The 21,231-nt window shown below is 41.1% G+C and overlaps 1 protein-coding gene across 14 annotated transcripts in view; it reads right to left on the minus strand.

Moving 5' to 3' along the window:
- TENM1 (teneurin transmembrane protein 1) overlaps nucleotides 1-21,231 on the minus strand; it is a 375,511-nt gene that overhangs the window by 169,239 nt on the left and 185,041 nt on the right. For 8 of the 14 annotated variants that reach the window (XM_083484886.1, XM_083484894.1, XM_083484895.1 and 5 more), the window contains exons 5-6: nucleotides 14,038-14,130; nucleotides 8,657-8,895 (exon numbers count right to left, since the gene is read on the minus strand). In XM_083484886.1, coding sequence (XP_083341012.1) covers nucleotides 8,657-8,895; nucleotides 14,038-14,130 — 332 coding nt within the window. Of the gene's footprint in view, nucleotides 1-8,656; nucleotides 8,896-14,037; nucleotides 14,131-18,649; nucleotides 18,764-21,231 lie in introns of those variants that run through there. The other 6 variants (XM_083484888.1, XM_083484887.1, XM_083484897.1 and 3 more) reach the window with 3 other exon arrangements.

Here is a 21,231-nt window from a genome sequence, read left to right on the forward strand (position 1 = left end):
AGGCGGAATGAGACAGGCTTGCGAAGAACCATGGATGTCTGCCTTTCCTGCTGTGACAAGCTCCTTTTCCCCCTGGTCTCCCAGGACAAGGAGAAGCATGAAGGAGGAGGAGCAAAGGCAGGCACACAGGCACACTCTCAGATTGCTTGGGGAAAACCCCAGAGGAGGGGACTCTACTAAAGAATTAACTTCACTTACTGCTGGCTTGCTCCTGACAGTAGGACCTAAACCAATGACTTCAAGTTACAAGAAAGCAGATTCCAACTAAATATCAGGAAGAACTTTCTGAAAGCAGGAGCTGATCGACAGTGGAACTGACTCTCGCAAGGGATTGTGGACTGAAGGTATTTAAACAGAGGTTGGATGATCATCTATCATGGATGTTTTAGTTGAGGTTCTCATATTGTAGGGAGTTGGGCTAGATGACCCTCGGGGTCCCTTCCAATTCTGCAATTCTTTGATTCTGTGACTAGGTAGGTCATTGGCCAGATCTAGCAGACTTTTCCTATGTTGCCAATTTTGCATTTTCCTTTCCTTCATTCCCTTTTTATTTTATTTGCCGGCACTACAAGTTGTAACGGAGCTCCTCTTTGCCCCTGCCACCCTCCACTACAAATGCCCACTCCAAATAATGCTAGGCCAGGGTGTAGCAATTTCCCAAGGAGACATGGGGCGGGGGAGGCACTAGCAGGAGTTCCACAGCAACCACCAGTGGAAACAGAAGAGGTAACAAAGGAAACACCACTGATTAATGCCCCTCCAATAATTATACATAATGCTCCCCATTGATAAATCATCAAAATGATTTCCTCCAAATTCATGGTATGCATTGGGGGTAGGCAATTTTCAGGAGAGGAGAATGATTTTTTCCTTAGTCTCTCAGATAACCTGCTGGAAAAGAGTACATGGCAGGATATATATTAACTGTCATTTAGCCCATTATAAGCACAAAAGGCATTTTCTTGACCAAACTTTCTGAAGCACATTAATATTTGTGTATTTTTATTCTACATTAACTTGAGGACTTTTTATGTGAATAGAAGATTCATAAATACAATTAGTGGGCACTAGTTGTAGGAAGTTGCTCTAGTTTGTAGAGCACATTTCCCCCTTGCATAGCTCAGCTGCTATGGTCCCTTGTGATATTCCATTATTACAAGGTTATATTGCCGTTATTGACCTTTATTGAGACGAACTGGGAAGATGATCTTTCATCTAATTGCTATGCAACTAATTGAATTAAAAACTGGCAGCCTATTCAGCTCAGTGTGGTAGACTGGGTGCTGATGTTGGACAGGAGGAGCAACATTCATTGGAAGACCTTGGGCCAATAATTATCTTATTAGGCAAGTGTGGGCCAATAACAATCCCCCAATGTAAGCCATATCACAGGATGGTTATCAGACTGAAAAAGGAAAAGCTATGTATTTGTTTAAATATATATTGCTCTCAGCTTTTGGGATAAATCAGATGTAGGAAACCTTTGGCCTTCCAGATATTGTTGAACTACAACTCTGGAGAGCCCCAGCACACAAGGCCAGGGATATTGAGAGTTGCACTGCAACATATGGTGAGCCAAAGGTTCCCCATGTTTTGAATAAATGTGATCATGTATGTTCTAAACCAGATTTCCCCAATGTGATGGCCTTCAGATGTTTTGCAACTCCTTCCAAACCCAGCCAACGTAGTAGCCAGCAGTCACAGATTGTGAGAGTTGCAGCTCAAAACATTACGAGAGCATCAAGGTGGGGAATCATAGAATCATAGAGTTGAAAGAGACCACAAGGGCCATCGAGTCCAACCCCCTGCCATGCAGGAAACACCATCAGAGCACTCCTGACATATGGTTGTCAAGCCTCTGCTTAAAGACCTCCAAAGAAGGAGACTCCACCACACTCCTTGGCAGCAAATTCCACTGTCAAACAGCTCTTACTGTCAGGAAGTTCTTCCTAATGTTTAGGTGGAATCTTCTTTCTTGTAGTTTGGATCTATTGCTCCGTGTCCGCTTCTCTGGAGCAGCAGAAAACAACCTTTCTCCCTCCTCTATATGACATCCTTTTATATATTTGAACATGGCTATCATATCACCCCTTAACCTCCTCTTCTCCAGGCTAAACATGCCCAGCTCCCTTAGCCGTTCCTCATAAGGCATCGTTTCCAGGCCTTTGACCATTTTGGTTGCCCTCCTCTGGACACGTTCCAGTTTGTCAGTGTCCTTCTTGAACTGTGGTGCCCAGAACTGGACACAGTACTCCAGGTGAGGTCTGACCGGAGCAGAATACAGTGGCACTATTACTTCCCTTGATCTAGATGCTATACTCCTATTGATGCAGCCCAGAATTGCAAACCCTTGCAAACATATGCACTGACCTTTTCTCCAAGTGTGCCATTCCTGCAGTATCCCAACATAAAGATCACTTTTGTGGTGTACTCAGGTACATCAGCAAATGCAGCCGCCTCAGCACTTAACTGTCAATTGCACCTCTACCCACATACATTTAATAATAATAATAATAATAAATTTTATTTATATCCCGCCCTCCCCAGCCGAAGCCGGGCTCAGGGCGGCTAACAACAATAAAACAGTACAAGGAAGTAAACTCTGTGGATATATCCACAGGGCTTTCCTCCAAATTAAATGCAATGATGGCCTTGTAGCCTATGCTGTTTGCTGTGATGACGGAATATTTGCTGTGGTGCTGGGCTTAAGGCTCAAAGGCCTAAGACCAGTCATGGATCAAGCACCAAGTGATGATTTGTTAGGAGCTGACAGATCTGTGTGGAGCTCCCTTGCGTGGTGTTACAAATGAAAGGCAACTGCCCTTCATTTGTAGTTTCAGCAGCTTCTCAGTGGAGCACATTCATGCCCTGGACAGACTCCACCTACTGGTCACTGGATTCTCCATGGATGGGTAGGAGTATAAGAGTGCTTCCTGCCTCAGTTGTGTCTTGTCTGAACGACAAGGTCTTCCTGAACCCTGATGTGGTTGTATTATTTTTATGGTTATTGTTTGGCCCTTTCTCCTGGTTTCCATTCCAGACTTGCTCTTTGGCTTGTCCCATGGCTACTGGTTCTCAGCGCATGGCTCACCCATGATCCAGCCTTGAAGTGACTATCCACACTGCAGCAGTATCTAGGGACTCCTGGTGCAAAGGTTAAGTGCCAAACAACTAGGGATGAGGGAGAAATTCAATTCAGTTCACATTTAAGGGTGATCCTATCTAAGTTGCGCTTCCCAAAACAATATGAGAACTGAAACAGCCATCGCTTGAAATCCACACTTCTCTGAATTCTGTGATGCACCTCTAGCCAAGTAACTAGCATTTACTAACGCTTGCATAAAAACCACACATTTTAGTGAAAATAACCTACACAATTGCATTGTTTTAAGGGGGATAGCTTTGCAGATATGTGTTTAATGGGCTAAATTGCTTACAAATGTGTGTATTAGGAGAAATCAGCAATAGGATCCTGATGAGGACTTAATGGAAAAATATTGCAAGCTGATGTGGAAAATTGAACTTTGGACTGGAAAGAATGAGTAACTGGGAGAAAATGAAATTGACAGATTTGCCTATCCCTACACTGTCTTTGGCATTCCCTAACCCTATCCTGACAATGAGGCAATGAGGCACCACCATTTTAAAGGTCCTACAGTAGAATCCATAGAATGTTTGAGCTCTGTAATTCATTTCCAGCTCCACTTAACAGTTATGTGGAGGATAAACACTCAGGGCTGGTGGTTATTTTGCCAAGCATAGGATATGGTGTGTAAAGTACAATCCTTATGCAGGTGTACTCAGAAATAAGTTCCACTCTGTTCAATGAAGCATTTCCCCAAGGAAGGGTACACTGGATTGCAACTGCTTAGTGCAATCCTGTGTATGTTTATTGGGGGGGGGGGAGAGTCCCACTGCAATCAATTAGGGTAACATCTCAGTAAGTGTGTTTACGATTGCAGTTTTGGATGATTAAACCAGTCAGATTTATTGACTGAAAATCTTCTGATTGGTTAAAGCGTTACTGGTTGATCGGATAGCAGTGGATCATGTTGTTGTTGTTTTAAAAAATGAATTATTTAATATTACAAGTATTTACGAAAACAGAAGTTTTTAGGTGCCTTGCCATACAAGATGGAAAAACTGCTTCTTCTAAGGTAACCTTTGCTCTGAAATGGGTGTACAGCATCTAAATATTATGGGTTGGATCCAGACTTAGTCATACTTAAGGACATAGGAATCCCACTGGATCAGACCAAAGGGAAACCTAGTCCAGCATCCTGTTCTTACAATAGCCAACTGCTTAGTAGAAATCAGTGACTAATTCAGTGGGTTTACTCTAAGTAGAATTAAGTGTCAATCCAGCTCAAATAAAGCCTGTCTTTTAGTTTAGAATGATTGTTTTATTCTTATGAAAATTTATCCTGATACAATCAATCAAACAAAAGCCAGATGATCAATTGACTAAGATAAGGTGATGGCTTTAACAGAATGGCTTCTCCTTCTTTGTCTTTTTCGCTGTAGCAGGGCATACTCCTACTTGTGTTACCAGCCAAGGCAAATTTTTAAGATTGTGTTAGATCCACAGCATTAAAATGCTTAAAAGATTTCCACAGGAGAGATAAATTTCTCTCAGCCACAAGACAGACACATGAAAGGGATTTAAACTACAGGAAAGTAATTTGAGATCAGATAAAACATCTTAACCAAATGAGGAGTTAGCCAAATAGAGTAAGGTTGCCCAGGGAAGATGGAGAATTACTTTTCCTGGATCCTTTTCATGAAGAGCTTGGATAAAGATTTAGTTTAGGCACAGCAAATCCCGCCTCAGTTACGGGATTGGATTGAACTAGATTATCTTCAGGGTTCCTTTGCAGCTCTTCAATTCTATGTCCTGACTGACTCTTAAATATTTGACTCTGAGAAATTACACATACTTGTAGCTTCTTTCCCCTCCCCCCTCACTCAGCAGCTCTTCTAACTAGTAAACGGAAAATGTTGTGCAAGTGAATGGTGAATTTCAAACACCACATCAGTGGTGGGGAACCTCTGACACATGGGTCAAATGTGGGTTTCCAGTGCCAACTGCTCCTTGGGACCATAGCTGTCAATTTTCAGATTTGAAAATAAGGGATCAGCAGCCTCGAAAATAAGGGATCGGCAGCCTCACCTGTCCCGGGGACAGTCTACGGGATATCTAACAATCCGGGATAGCAGTGGGAAACGGCGCTGGAATAAGGGAATTTCCCACAAAAAAAGGGAAGCTTGACAGCTATGCTTGGGACTCTCTCCAGGCCATGCCTCCATGCAGACAAGATATATTACCAGAGTTGAAGGACACACTGCAGCCCCCAAACACGCTCAGGGTTGAAGCAGAGGAAAGTTCTGAGGGTTAGCAATTGGGCCCCTCAGGCTGTCCAACTCTGATGTAAAATATCAGCCACAGGGAAATGACCAGGACTCCAGGGGTAGAAAAATCCCCCCCCCCCAATGCAATTTGTACTGAGAGGGAAGAACAGTGTCCACCAATACAAATGGAGGCTTCCCTCCTGATGCAAAGAGAACTTTGGAGGAGAAGATTTTTGGTGGGACCACAGAAGGCTTAACCTCCCCCCGCAAGGTAACAATTCTGTGAGCCCCATGGATTCTATTTAATTAGAATATTCACTGCTTCATGAGGCATAATTTGAAAGATTACACCATCCGAAATACAAATAAGAGTTTGACCTTTCCGGACGAGCTGGTCAGTGTTAGGGACTAGATAACCATTAGGAAGCAACAGGGCGTTTTGCTTGCCCTTTCAGAGTGGCAAAGAGGCTTTGTTAAGCACCTGGTAGCATCTAGCATACAAAACAGCATCTTCTTCCCACACCTATCAATCACTTCTGAGGACAAGAGAGGAAAAGAAGACCAAACATATACTGCCTAGGACAGTGGAGAAACATGCTCGCAGATAGAAGTGTAAAGGTTAGGCAAATGGATCCCCATGGGTGTGAGTACAAGAGAAGACATTTCACTCCACAAATACTGTTTTGCTTTCCATAAGGTGTCTGCCCTTTTAATCCTCCTGGCATCTATTCTATTTCTATGAGTTGAGTTAACATTTATTTATTCTCCTCTATTCTAGCATGAGGATTTCCGAAAGGTGTGAGCAAATGATTAATTACGGATCAATTCATAATGACCAACCCTTTGATACTCTCCTTTGGAGCCTATGAACAAAGCAAAGATGATGAAGTACAGCACTGCAATAACAATAATATAATCATCATCAACAACAATGGGAACCTAATTAATCTTGCATATTCTGACTTGTTTTTTCAGACTCTGTTGTGACCTACCATGGCTTGTTGTATGAGTGAACCCTACAGTAGTTGATTTCTGATCCAGCCGAAAAGTTTGCAGAAGCTCATTTGTTTTGTCTTAAAGCAGCCCTTGCTAACCCAATGCCCTCCAGACCTTTTGGACTATGTTCAGTCCCAGCCAGCATTATGCTGTGGAAGTGTGGACAATCACAATTTTGGATTAAATGACTTTCGTTGATTACTACAAACAAAGTTCTTGCTTTAAACATCTGCAGAAAGAGGTAATGCAGTTCTGTCCTATAAAACATGGAGGTGTATTTATGCATTACTGAAATAATGGTAACACTTACTGCAATAAAACATGCTACGTTTACTCCAATATATAATGTACACTGCTGTTATGTTTAACATGTAGTAAGTTAACAAAACACAGACAGCAGAAAGGACCCCTACGATTTGTTGCTGGAAAAACTATGTTTCTGCCTCCAGATGTTTAAAGGTAAAGGACCCCTGACAGTTAAGTCCAGTCGTGAACGACTCTGGGGTTGCGGTGCTCATCTCGCTTTACTGGCTGAGGGAGCGGCATGACTAAGCCGCTTCTGGCGAAACCAGAGCAGCGCATGGAAACGCTGTTTACCTTCCTGCCGGAGCAGTACTATTTATCTACTTGCACTTTGATGTGCTTTCGAACTGCTAGGCTGGCAGGAGCAGGGACCGAGCAACGGGAGCTCACCCCGTCATGTGGATTCAAACCGCCAACCTTCTGATCGGCAAGCCCTAGGCTCAGTGGTTTAGACCACAGCGCCACCTGCATCCCATCTCCAGATGTTTAAATTTCTGCAGAAGTCCTGTTCATTTGCCTGAATAGTAGGAATGGCAGGGGCATGCACACAATGTTGCAATGAATGTGTTCTGTTCAGACCATCACATGTCAAGCATGAAAATCTGAAGCTTATAAGGTTGTTTGATTGAATGCATTTAGAAGTGTCCCTTCAATTGGAAGCCTTGCCATATCTCTCCTGAAGAGGAAGCCCCACCTGCAGGTACACTGCAGGCAAATCTTCAGTGCTTCCCTCCATCACGATTTTAAGCTCTGGAACCTGAATCTGGACTAAAGCTAAGTGGCAACCAAAGTTAGGACCATTCCTGCAGCCAGTTCCTTATGCACAAATGTAACTTTAAAAAGGAGGAATGCAGACTGACTCTTGTTGTCAAATAAACATCCAGTTGATAGAACTTAATATCAGCTCAAGAAACAAAAGAATGCTTCCCTTAACTAGGGAAAATTGGTGAATTTGGAGGAAACCGGAGAACTGCAGCAGTGAAAACCAGGGTTTGGCTAAAGCAGACATAGACTGTATCTACAAAGATGAATCATTCTGCACTTGCTGTTTTCCCATGTTTCCCACACTGCATACTGCAGGCGGTCAAATTTCCTAAGTCCAAGGATCATATTCACAATACATTTATTATGGAAAACCCTGATACTGCTTTATGACCTCCATTGTTTTCCCCAATCCCATCCACACATCACAATGCTACCTTCCCTGCAGCCAGGGAAAGGTGGAAAATATTATTCATGATGCACAGTGGAATTGCATCTTATGTGGAGGTTAGGGTCCAAAGCCAGAATATAAAGCGAAAATTGCATATAGCCTAAATTACCTTAAATTACCTCTCCAGTCTGGGTGCAAGGTGATGCTACTTGTTGCAGAAATACTTTATTGCATTGAGCTTGATTCCTTTATATGCAATTTTCATGCATAATTTTGCATATAATTAGTTTTATTGGAAAAAACAATACCTATCCAACAGTGGGCGAGAAGCTTCAACGTAACCAGGTGCTTGATGGATGAGGATGCCCCGTGTGGGCAAAGCTCTATCAGAATTGTGAAATCTCATGTATAAATTCCTCCATCTCTAACCACCATGAAAACACCTGATTTGGTCCCAATTTCTTGTTTTATTTTTTTGCTCCCCACTCCCATTCCTCCTCTTGCCCCATATATGCCATTTTTATTCTGTAGGTCTACTCTAGTAACTGCTGGTTTGGACCATATGCATAAATTTTCATCCGTGGAAAGTGAGAGTAATGACAAAGTTTTGGAAGAAGATGAACTGCAGTGCAATCAAACAATGCTGCACATGACAAATACTGGGCAGAATGGAAAATGATGCCGCCTTACATCCCTAGCTGTAATCTTACACAAACTTACTTGAGAGTAAACATCACTGAACTCAATGGGACTAAATACAGATAGGATTGCACTGTTAATTGCCCTGCATAATACTCATACAAGCAGATTAAGTGGAAAAAATATAAGAGCACCAAAATGAAACACAAAGCTTACCAATGACATATGCAAGCAGCAAAGCCAGTGTGACTGTAATAGCTGTTGCACTCAAGGCAGTACACTTCCAGTTGCAGCATCTGTAAGGTTTGTTAAAAGAGAAAGCTGGTCTAGAAAAAGTACTTCTAGGAAGTGGCCTGGGAGGCGGCGAATAAACAGTATTGGAAGTTAAAGGGTAATTCTGACTGGCGGCACTGAAGATAGCTGACGAGCCAGATCCATGCTTAAATAGGAAATGCCTAGGGAAAGAAGACAGAGAAGCATGTTGTAAAAGCAAAATTAATGTCTGCACAAGAAAGAACACACCCTGTGGTTTAAATACCCTTTGCCTACATGAAATACATGTGCACTAGAGCAGCTTTCACAAGCTTGGTGCCTTCTATGTGTTGTTGAACTACAACTCCCAACAGCTCCAGTCAGCATGACCAATGGGCAGGGATGGTGGGTATTGTAGTCCTACAATATCTGAGGACACCAGACTGAAGAAGACTGATCTAGAGTAGGTGCCATTGTAAACAATACAATCCTAGACATGCATACTCAGAAGTAAGTCCTACTGTGTTCCCAGGTAAATATGTTTAGGATAGCAGTATAAAATGCTCCTTTTGGCCTCAGCATGCAGTTTTCAATAAACATAAGCTGGAATCCATGCAATATTAGTGTGTCTTTTCCAGACTGTATCTGACCACAACACAGCACATGCATGATCTCAAGCAGTGCAGGATTCATCATTGTAGGAATTTTGAAAAGGCAGTATCAGAGTTCATAGGATTCCTAGATATACACAAACAGAAGGGACAAGATGTCACAAAGACCTTTGATGATAAGAATCTAAAGAGTGCTGTTTATTCTGCCCATGCCACTGTTTCTCAATGATGTGTTTTAAAACATGAGAATGAATTTTCACAAATAACAGATTTGGGGGCAAGTAGCATTTATGAAGCACATGCCCCCAGCCTTCCCAGGTATGAAAAGGGGCAAAACATTAAGTGTTCCAATTGCATATGAAATTTTGTTGTGTTTTCCTGCAAAACTCTATTCAACACAGTTACAGCCTGATCCTAATCCTTTGGGTGGTAAATGAACACATTCTCAGAGTGGGTTTGGACTTTTCACCAAAGTTCCTCCAGCTGCTAGCTTGGCATCTTCCACAGTTGGCTGCCAGGTCACTTGTTTGCAATGTCTTAAAGCCCTCTTAGAATGAAACACAGAGACTACAGCACATATGGTAAACTAATTTAATTTTAGACGCATGTATTTCACAATATATTGTAAGGAGTTACACAACGATTGCTATATATGTGTGTATGCATCTATTTCTCTGACACATTACATGCACATACACATCCTACACATGCACACATACACAGGTATAGATAACAGGATAATGGAATCTTGAATATTCTAACCATGTGGAGATGCACTGATTGAAACAATTCATTCTTCCTTGGCCCAGATAAAACTCTGCTGTGGGTAATTCTAGAAACATGTGGGCAAATCCACATGAGGTGAAGCAGAGCCACAGAGCAATGTTCCCAACACTGGTGTCACTGCTGCTTACTTGGACAGGATGGGGGCAAGGCTGGGCCATATGAATGCATCAACAGGGGTGCTACCACATATCCGGCACCTCTATTTGCACACAACCTTGCCACCCCTTGCTGTGGATGTGGGTGCCGCAGAGGGTGCCTCTGTGGCTCCACCACCCATTATCCATGCTGCTACTGACAACCATTTGCCACTACTCATTTGCCTAGATTTTGGAGCATGCCAAAATAACCTGATGCAATCAGTATTCATTTATAAAATATGTATACTATTAGCGCTGCCGCCACCCCCACTCCCCAACAACCCTGCCTTCAACTGAGGAATCCACAAAGGCAGTCAACCAAACTGGCAATGGCAAACGTGTCTTTGGAGAATCTGGTGAATGGTTGTCCCAGAACAAATCCAGAGATGGGACCTTATCTCTGACCTTGTGCTGTGCACCAAAGGTATTAAGAAGCAGTAGGAAGTCTCAGGGCAACATCACAAATGAAATCTGCTCCCCTGCTCCCCTCATCTTCAAATTTGTGCTGAGCTTCAGAGATGCTTGGAAGCAGCAAGAGGCTTCAGTGGTTCCAAGTAAAACTGAAGCTGAGCCTTAATGTGACCTCAAGTTAGACTCTGTCCCAAGACCTCTGTACATGAGATGTGGAGGGTTGTTGGAGACCACCCAAAAAAAAATGGCTCTCTCAAAAGTGTTGACAGAATTTATGGATTCATGCCAAGGAAGGAAATGCTTGAAGCTTCTCCCAGCACTTTATTTCTCTGCTAGGAAAAGCTTCACATATGCAATCTAATTGTGTCATGCTCCACTTAAAAGTCAAGAGCAGTGGGAGAAAAAGTGTATAAAATTAAAAATATGTGTGTGTACACACAAACACACACACATTTTATATACAAATAATATAACTAATTTGTATTTTTTTAGCCCTAGGCAACAGCTATATATTATTTATGTTTATTGGTGTGTCCTTGGGATAATGGGGATAGCAATGGCAGGGGATCACACGCAAAAGTTCAACCTAGAGCATAATTTTCCCTTAGAATTTTAAAGGAGCAATAGTAAGAACCATAGCTCAGTGATAGAGGACCTGCTTTGCATCCAAAAGGTCCCAGGTTCAATCTTCGGCACCTCCATGTAAAGCTAGGTGAGACTCCCATCTGAAATCCAAGAGAGCCATTACCAGTCAGTGTAGACGAGGTGTGAGAAATCTCTGGCCCTCAGGATGCTGCTGAACCACAACTCCCCATAATCCCTGGTAATTGGCCATGCTTGCTGTGGCAGATGGGAACTGCAGTTCAAAAACATCTGGAGGGCCAAGGGTTCCCCCCACCTAGTATATACTGGGCTAGACTGATCAAAGGTCTGGTTTGGCACAAGGCATTTGCTTTCTGGAGTTAGTCTGTTTATTCAGCTGCTTCGGCTACCAATAAAAATCAAAAAATCTCTATACACATGTATATAGATAATCATAAGAGACTATATACTGCTATCTCCTGGGGCATTAACCAAATTATATTACTATTTGATGAGCAGCAGATTAAAATGAAAAACTGTAACCAAAACATTTGAATATGCAATGGTGCCCAAAGCTTCCTGGCATATTTGGGTGTATCTCCTGATTTGGACAACACATTACACATTTTAATAACTAACTAATAAAATAACTAAGTTTAATAACTCAGTAATTGGCTAAAAACAAGGCAGTGAACGGACTGGTTTTAGGCTGACTTGACAGCCTAAATGAGTTAATGTTGACAAAGTACAATGCACTTTCTAAGTAAGAAGGGTTGATCTTACCCTTCATTCTGCATATATTTATCCTTCTTTCATGTGGTGCCAAATTTGACATGTGGTGATAATGTGCCTATATTAATAAAGGAAATATTAAATGGGGGGAAGTGTGTGATGCATCTGTTGGAGGTCAGCAACCTTTCTAGGCCCATTAGCATTTGGAGTCTTAAGTGAGTCTTATGAGTATCACCTGCTCTAGGCACTTCAGAAGAATAAACATTGAAAGCCACAGAAGGCTGAAAGAGGAAGTGGGGAAGAGAGACACTTTTTCAGGTTCCTTCTTCAGCTCAATTTATTTTTCGGAGGGGGGGGGGAGAGAATGTATTTACCTTCCTCATTGCCAAATGAGGTAATGGTGGGAGGTTCAAAGGTTTCATGGGTGTAAGACGATGGCATCCATAGGTACCACACTGGTGACCTGTGATCTAGGTGCATCAGTGTTTGGTTGGAGACCATGAGTTCATACCAAACTTCAGGTGTTTAGATTTGGGGGACAGGGGTGAATGGTGTTAATATTGCAAAAGATTCATTTATCCATATTTTTATCAATTGCTTCATAAGGCCAGGAAAAGATAAAGATATGGCTGGGCCAGAAAAAAAACCTGACATAGACATTGCATCAAATTTGTTTCCTGTTCCTCTTGAACATGGCAGCTAATCTGTGGGCCTCTAGTCTAGCCCCCTGCAGGAATCTCAGCTAAAGCATCCATCACAGATGGCCATCCAACCTCTCCTTAAAAACTTCCAAAAGAGTCCATCACCTCTCAATGGAGTCCATTCCACTGTCCAACATGCCAAGCCAAACCATGGGAGTTCACATGCTCATGCTAAGCACTGGGGTTTAGGGAAGCTGGGAGTCTAACATCTGGGGGCCACATGTTCCATGTTCCTGAGTTAATGTGACAAGTCATATTTTTTAGAATGGCTGCAGTTCATCAGATCATCACATCTTACATTGGAGCTTCCCTTGTTCTCTTATTACTCAATGGAATAGGGGAAAGAACCATCATATAGCTTAGGGCCTCTGTAACAGTAAATGAGAAACATGTATTTGTAAGTTGAATTATTGTCCAATATTCTCAGATTGCACATCTAGATCTAGACCACCTTGCTGGTTTTTCAGAGCCCTTAGACTTTCAAAATGTGTCTAGGCGTGTACTAGGCACATACAATCCAGAATTCTAGCCTAGAATAATATTGAATATAGTTTGGGGTTCTTAACACAGTCCTACTGGTTTCTCCCTTTGTAAAAATAAATATCTAAGGGATACATAGATGTTGATGGAAAGATTTATGTTGGCTTCAGGGTTGGATAAAGAAAATTCTTAAGCATTGTGGCTCATTTACCTAAGATTTCAATCCCTACTGTTCAGGAATGGATGAGAGTATCAACTTCAGTTTGTCATTTTTCCAGTGTTCACTTAAATTTGTTGCATTTCCATATCAGTTTCAGATTATTATTAAAGTCCTCATGAAAATTCATCAGCATTTAAGTGTGTATTTTTTATAAGCAATTGTTTCTAACAGCATGCATTTTTGTAAGTTAATCTTTACTAATATATGCATTTTTACAGACACTTTTGCTTATTATATGCATTTCTGTATATCTTTTTTGGTTGGAGAACCGCTTCACAAAATTTGATGAAGTGAAAATTTTGAAGGATAATTAAGGATACTTTTTACAAACAACTGTTTCTAATATAATGCATTTTTGTAGGTTAATCTTTACTAATATATGTATTTTGAAGGACAATTAAGCTTTAGTTTGCATGTTGTTTCAAGAAGTTCAAATTATGTAGTTTCCATTTTAAAATGCAAAGCAAACATCTTTCCCCTCCCCTACAATAGTTGAAAGTTCTTTACAAAATCACACAAAGTAGTCAGTGAGACCATGTGGTGAACCTTATCCCCAAACATGTTGCTATCAAACTGTACATCTTTCCCTTCTGATTTGAATGCTCTTTCCTTTATCTTGTGGGCAGAAGTCCTAGGCCCTTTATGTATAAAGTAGCAAAATGCTTTTGCAAAAAGAGGGTCTTACATTTCACTTGGCACGAGGGAAGAGACATGGTCCTCCTGATTTCTGGTGGAAGGCAATTCCACAGCCGAGGGCCAGCAAATCCCCCACTGACTTCTGTGGGATCAGGATCAGGACCCCAATGTGGAATAAGGAAAAAGGATATAATAAATTCTTGTTGGTCTTTTTTTCCCATTCACATTATTCTTTTTTTATTAAAAAATGCTTTAACAGTTTCTGGATAGAAAATGGCAAAACTGTTTTAATTCCCCATTTTCCTTTTAAACAGAAAACCTATTGGATTGTTGAACATTAACATGAATGGCTTGACATGCACAACACAGATTATTTTCTGCGATGCACAGCTCAGAGAGACCATTAGAGTACAAAAGAGGCAACAAAATGGTAAACTCAAATCTGTTATTAAGGCTATCACAATAAATAGCTTGCAATAATTATGTTGATTCATTGCTGAATGGTAGTTCAAACACAAAAAAGAATAGTACTAAAATGACTTGAGAAAGCATGTCGATCCAGAATTAATTTTGATGGATATCTTTTAAAATATAGATTGTCAATGTGCAGTTAAGAAATTAAATATGTATGATTTCATATGTATTATTTTTTAAGGAACTCTAAGATGACTATGAAACTGCATCTCCTAATTACTGGAAATAACCTATTAGAGAGCTCTTGGTTTATTATAGTGCAGATATTCTATTGTAAAGAAAATGTAAGCTATTCTCAAAATTTCTTAAACATATTGGTGTTGTAAGTTATTTTGCTAGACCAGCCATGGCAAATGAAAGATGTTAGGGCTTATCCACACTTCCTCTTGTCCTGCTGCTTTTCCCCGAGGAAAACCACTCTTTAGCACTCAATCAGAGCAAATGGCAAGAGCGGGTTTTGCCTGGGAAGGAGTGGAGCAAGGCGAAAACCGCTTGGACCTGTACCTAGAAAGCATGGGTCCAGCAAAAGAATTGCTCAGATCCATGCTTTCTAGGCACAGGACAAGTGGAAGTGTAGACAAGCCCTCAGAGCCCACCCATGCCAGGCAAAGATGACAACAGAATCCAGGAAAAGAGAAATAACATATTGTCACACGTACAAACCTTTTAACAAAACATAATTGGCATAAAATCTCCATTAGGGAACAAGTACCACATCAAAATATTGGTCTGTCTGGTTCAGTATTGTCCATGTGGACCAGCAGCAACTTTCCAGAACTTTCAGACAAGGGATATTCCCAACCCAACCTAGAGATTTCAAGGATTGAGCCTGGGGTCTTCTGCATTCAAAGCAGAGGCTCTACCACTGAGCTAAAGCCCTTCCCACAGATATCTGCCAACAAAATCTCATGCAACTGATTTCTAACAGCAGCCTAAAACATAGAACTGATCTGGTCCCATTGGTTCTCATGAATGTGCCTTTCTGACTAAACAGAAATTCTGAAATCTACGCATATAGCGACAAGCCTGTGGTTTAATAGCACAGCGAAATGGTGCTTCAATTTTTATTCCGTTTAAGCCTGATAACAGCCCTGTTTACTTGGAAGGTAGTGCTTTGCTTCTAGACATGCCTTTGTGCTGGATTACACATCTAAAATCACCCAATGCATCTAAAAAATGTTAGGACACTTTTTATAACCTCCCACCCAAAAAAGAAAGGAAAAGTGGATTATGAATGCATAAGAAACACACAAACGGACTCTTACATAGTATTGGCTAGCAGCATTAAAACAATGACAGTGTGCTGCAATGAACAATGATGCAGTGTGGTGTAGCGGTTAGAGTGTTAGACTATGTTCTTAGAGACAAGGGTTCATATACCCACTCTTCCATAAAGCTCAGTGTGTATACACACAACAAGCCAAACCCGGAAGTGACCTGGAAAAATTATAAGGACATCACTGAAACATCACTAAAAGGTGGAACGGGGGCAGAATGGGGGTGGAGTGGAGCAGGGTGTTTGCAGGTTTTTTCAATGGGTTTCAGTTATACGTGATTTCACCAATGTACATGGTGCCTCGGCTCATAACCCCCATGTAAATGGGGCCTGCCTGTATATGTGAGAAATAACTGAAGAAATAAATTTATGTGAAGTGACTGACAAATACATATAACTTTTACTTCATCCTGTTTTGTAGTCAAGACATTTGAATCTTTTTTCATATATAAAAAAAAACCACCACCATTTGGCAGTGAAAAACCAGTAGAGGGGCTGTCAAAATGCGTTTCTATTCCTCAATGTGCCTTTTCAAAATGTGATGTGCCACAAGTGAGGTTAGAATTATTATTTAATTAGACAGAAAATGGCATGTATAAGAGGCATGCCAGAAAAACAGATATCAAGCCAAAAGGATTTGAAAAATGAAACAGCATTTCATTATTATTTTTTGGGTTGTTGTTTCACTGTAATAAAGAAGATAAAAAAGAACACTGGAGAAACGACTCATTAACCAAGTGTCACGTTGGTCTGATAAGTGTCTTTGAATCTTCCGGTTCAGGAAATCTTTTCAAGTCTTCTGACTTATGCAGTTGTGTAGGTTGCCACATTTTCTACAGAGAGTAAGATGTACCCCCCCACTCCACTCCACAGGTGGGGAGCCTGTAGCCCTCCAAATTCCATTGGACCCCAGCTTCCATCAGTTAGCATAGCCACTGGCCCAGGACTTAGAGTCCGACAGTATCAGGAAGACTGCAAGTTCCCCATCATCAACCAGGGTACATATAATCCTTCAACAAGCTAAACACGCTTCAGGTGTTTTGAATTACAACTTTCAGAAGCCCCATCAAGCATAGACAAATGTCAGGAATGATGGTAGTTGTAGTCCACACCACCCGGAGGCACCAGGTTCACTCATATGAACTTGAATGATCTTGAGTGCTTTTCGCATTATCAAAGACAATCCTGGGCACCAAGACAGACTACAAAACTCAAAAGTTGCATTGATGAAGTTTTATTGTATGTTGGATTTGAATGCTGCTATTCTGCTCTGCTGTTTTCCTAAGTGTGATTGTACATAATTTTATATAATTATATTGATTCATGTTGGACGTCACCCTAATAGCTTTGCTGAAGGGCAGTCTATTGAAATAAGAAAACCTTTTTTAAAAAATCAACAGTCCAAAAAGGTACTGCTCAAGACACAGAACAATAAAAGGAGCTGCACACCCACAAAAAGTGATCTGTTGGGGAGCAGACAACACTATAATGCTGCGTCCCTATGATTAAGCATGGAAGCAATATCACACACACAAAATCAACACACAAATGGAAGCCACATAGACAGAAAATCTATTTGCCTCCCCCCAAAATTCTATAAATACTGGAAGAATGCCAAACAAATCCAAGACACTTAAATCACATGATTCCACTCACACAGAAACAATGAGATGGTGTCTACATTGTGGTGATGGCTGAATACATACAAGATTACACCTTTGTACTTCATATTAATTAAATGCTCCCCGTCCCCTGTTCTGTAGTCACAGTCATTAATGCCAGTTAGCATCCCCACTTCACCAATAAAGCCTGAGGAAAATCCATAGTTTAACTGCTCTAATTATAGGTACAGCAGGTTAATTAAGAAAGAAGGAAGTATACTCTGTGCATGTGAAAAAAATAATGAGAATCCCCCATTGGTAAGGATAGCAGCACCCTGGCAAAAATATGAGAAATCCACTCTACAGCAATTTGGAGCACGACTGTCCGTGTGGCTGTCTCTGTTTTGTGGAACATCATCCATATTGAGATACAGCAGCCACCCACAATTCATACTTTCAGAAACAAATGAAGCCATTTTGTTCTGAAAAGTGTTACCAACTGGATGGTTTTTTAAAGGTTTCAGCCTTGGATGTTTATTTGTAAAAAATACATTGAGTTGTTGGTGTTGTAGTTGTTGTTGTTCGTATTATTTTACAATCATTTTACAATTTTAGTTCATTTTATTGCATGATTCCTAATCATATGAAGACGTGTGTGAAAGGCATTCCAGTAACAAGAACAGCAGACGAAGGAATAACAAGGACTATAGCTGACAGATGTGATCCAGAATCCCCTTGGCCTACTATGCCAGATGGATCTCCATAAAGACATGAGGCTTATTATAATTCTCAATGGAGAAAGCCTTGTTATGTGTTAGAATTTAGAGGAGCCTGTGGGAGGCAGGGGGAACCCACCCTAGCTAGGATGGGCCCAGCTTATCTAGCTATTATCTCGGGGGTCTCAGTATTCAGTCTTTTACTTATGATAGTTCCTTACTATTTAAGTTTTTTTAGTTGTGTTAGCTTAACAGAAAACAATGGAAGTACAGTGGTGCCCCGCAAGACGAAACTAATTCATTCCGCAATTTTTGCTGTCTAGCGAATTTTTCTTCTTGCGAAGCACGGTTTAAACGGTTTAACAAAGTCGCAAGACGTTTTCGTCTTGCGAAGCAAGCCCATAGGGGAATTCGTCTTGCGAGGCAAATCGCGAATGAAAAAACCTTTCGTCTAGCGAGTTTTTTGTCTTGCGAGGCATTCGTCTTGCGGGGCACCACTGTATTCCACTCCATGTGGAGAAAACTTCCTTCTCCGACTTTGCCTGTGGCAGCTCATCTGAAATGGCGTGGAAACAAAGTGATACAGCTGGCTACCTGAAACTGATAGTGTTGAACTGTTAGCCAACATCTAGCCAGTAGCTTGAGGCACTCCTGCCCAGGGCCATAGTCATGAAGAGTTTTAAGTATGGAGGAGGGACCTCAGGCCCAAACTCCCTCTGTGAGTCTCCTAGTCTCTCCATCTTACTCTTAGGCCTCTTCCTAGGCCGCAACTGATTTCCTGGCCATGCTTCTCACAGGCCTTGCTCTGAATCACATGCCTATCTGGAATGTGCCCTTGAAATGGAATGTACCTCTTGCTTGTGTAAAGGTGTACAGAAATGTCTGCCTTTTGTGTAGCCTGGAATGTAGCCTACTACGTTAAGCTTAGAGTGGCATTATTTTTTTCTACCATATTCTCTTGCCTCTGGCCCTGCCCACCATTAGAATGTCCTCCTGGAAGATTCCTCATGAGGCAATGTAGCTCAAAAGGTTTCCACACCCTTGGTTCAAAGTCTCCTTTTTTTAAAAGCAGAACATTACTTTCTATGAACCTGGATGACTCCCAGGTTGAGCTGAGCTGGGTGGGAATCTGATCCAACAGATACAGTGGTACCTCGGGTTACAAACGCTTCAGGTTACAGATGCTTCAGTTACAGACTCCACTAACCCAGAAATATTACCTCGGGTTAAGAACTTTGCTTCAGGATGAGAACAGAAATCGTGTGCTGGCGGCGTGGCAGCAGCGGGAGGTCCCATTAGCTAAAGTGGTGTCTCAGGTTAAGAACAGTTTCAGGTTAAGAATGGACCTCAAGAACGAATTAAGTTTGTAACCCGAGGTACCACTGTAATTGGTTGAGTAGTTCCTGTTCATTAAGTCTTGCTCATTTAGAGAACAATTATATGTATATCTACTCAGAAAAAAGGCCCATTCCGTTCAAAGGGCTTACTCCCTGCTAAGTGCATTTAAGACTGCAGCCTTAATCGTGACACAAATACAATGTAGGAGACAATAAACTTGTAGACTTGAAAATTGCTGCCAAGCATCTGTTGTGAGACAGGTGAGGCAGCAAATATATCTTTGAGAGAAAGAAATGTTTATTTTGAGAGGCAGCAATATTAGAAGGCTTGCATTGGAGACCTCTGTCTGTTAGTAATAAAAAAATAAACAAAATTGTCACTGGGGTGTGGACAAAGTAGAATATTTCCCTTCCCCAAATCCCAGCGCAAACAAAAATGAAAGCCTTCCCTGCAACAAAGCACATGTCAGGTAGAAGAGTGCACTCTTTCTCCTGGGATACTAGTTTTCTGTGTGGATGGATATTTTTAGATGGAATAACATTTAAATTGTTGAAGTCCAAGAAAAGGACTGCTGCTTGACAGTGCTGTAAATCTGACCTTGGGATGGGCTGTAGCCTGATTAGGATGGCAAGATGAAAAAGGGACAGGGCTCCTGTACCTTTAATAGCAAGCTATACCTGATGAAATTCCAGTTCTATAAAACCCTTAAAGGTGTAGAAGCCACGTTCCCTTTTCATCTGACCACCATAGGCCTGACCTGCTGTCTGTTTACTCAGAGGCAACTCCTACTGATTTGTGCCCCATCCCACTCCATATTTGTCTACTCAAACTTTTTGGTTTAATTTTGTAGTCAGAAGTAACTCTTGCCATCTTCACTAGGAATTGTGCCCTTGTAAAAAAGTTTAGGACTGCAACCTTACATTGCAGCCTTTGTTGCATAAAAGGAAGAATTTCATCAGGTGTTGTTTCCCATGCTACATCAGTAATTAAGTAATTAAGGTTGCAATCCTAACCTCATTTACCTAGGAATTAAATTCGACTGACTTCTGAATTGACACGGTTAGGATTCTGTTGTAATGCACCTATGGCTTATTCCCAAGTAAATTCACATAGGATTATAGCCTCAAATATTTTAACAAACTATTTGGGTGTAGGTTAATTGAACAGGAACTGATTTACAGTGATATGGCTTTGTGGTGAAAATTAATTAAAACATTTTTATTTGAGGTGATTTGGAAATGGAATTAATTGGCTTGCCTTTTTGAAATTTACATGTTAGTAATTATTTCTAAATTTGAATATATACTTATAAATTAGCATGTGGCATTTTTAATGAAAATTGTGTTCTCGTTTATCTTCTTTTTCAGCGGTGCATGTCCCCTATTTCCGGGGATGCATAAGTGGCAACGCTGTTTCTTAAATAAACTTTTCTACTCCTGCGACTTTCTGGATCATGACTTGAAAGTACATTATTCTATAACATGTTATATAACCTGCTTTCGCCTCTCAGTCCTGGCTGAGCTGCAGAAATACTCTGTATTCAATAAACAAAGCAAAACAAAGATAACCAGTGTGTATTTAAGCGACTTAAACAAACGTGAAATGAACAGAGAACAGGAAAGCATGCTCTGTTGAGTCGTTGAAGTTTTAAGGATCCTATAAAAACAATAAGCACATAGAGCTATGGCTGTCAAAGATAATGACAGTACATGACCCTGTAAATCATCAGTCCTGAACAATTAGAGCAAAGTGTCCATAAAAGCTGAGAATCATAATTATTTTTAGTGAGAGAAAAGGGAACAAGCCATGGGTTGGCAACATGTGTGAGTGCTTTATCA

Source organism: Podarcis liolepis, assembly GCF_965112155.1.
Source record: "Podarcis liolepis genome assembly, chromosome: Z".
NCBI lineage: Eukaryota > Metazoa > Chordata > Lepidosauria > Squamata > Lacertidae > Podarcis > Podarcis liolepis.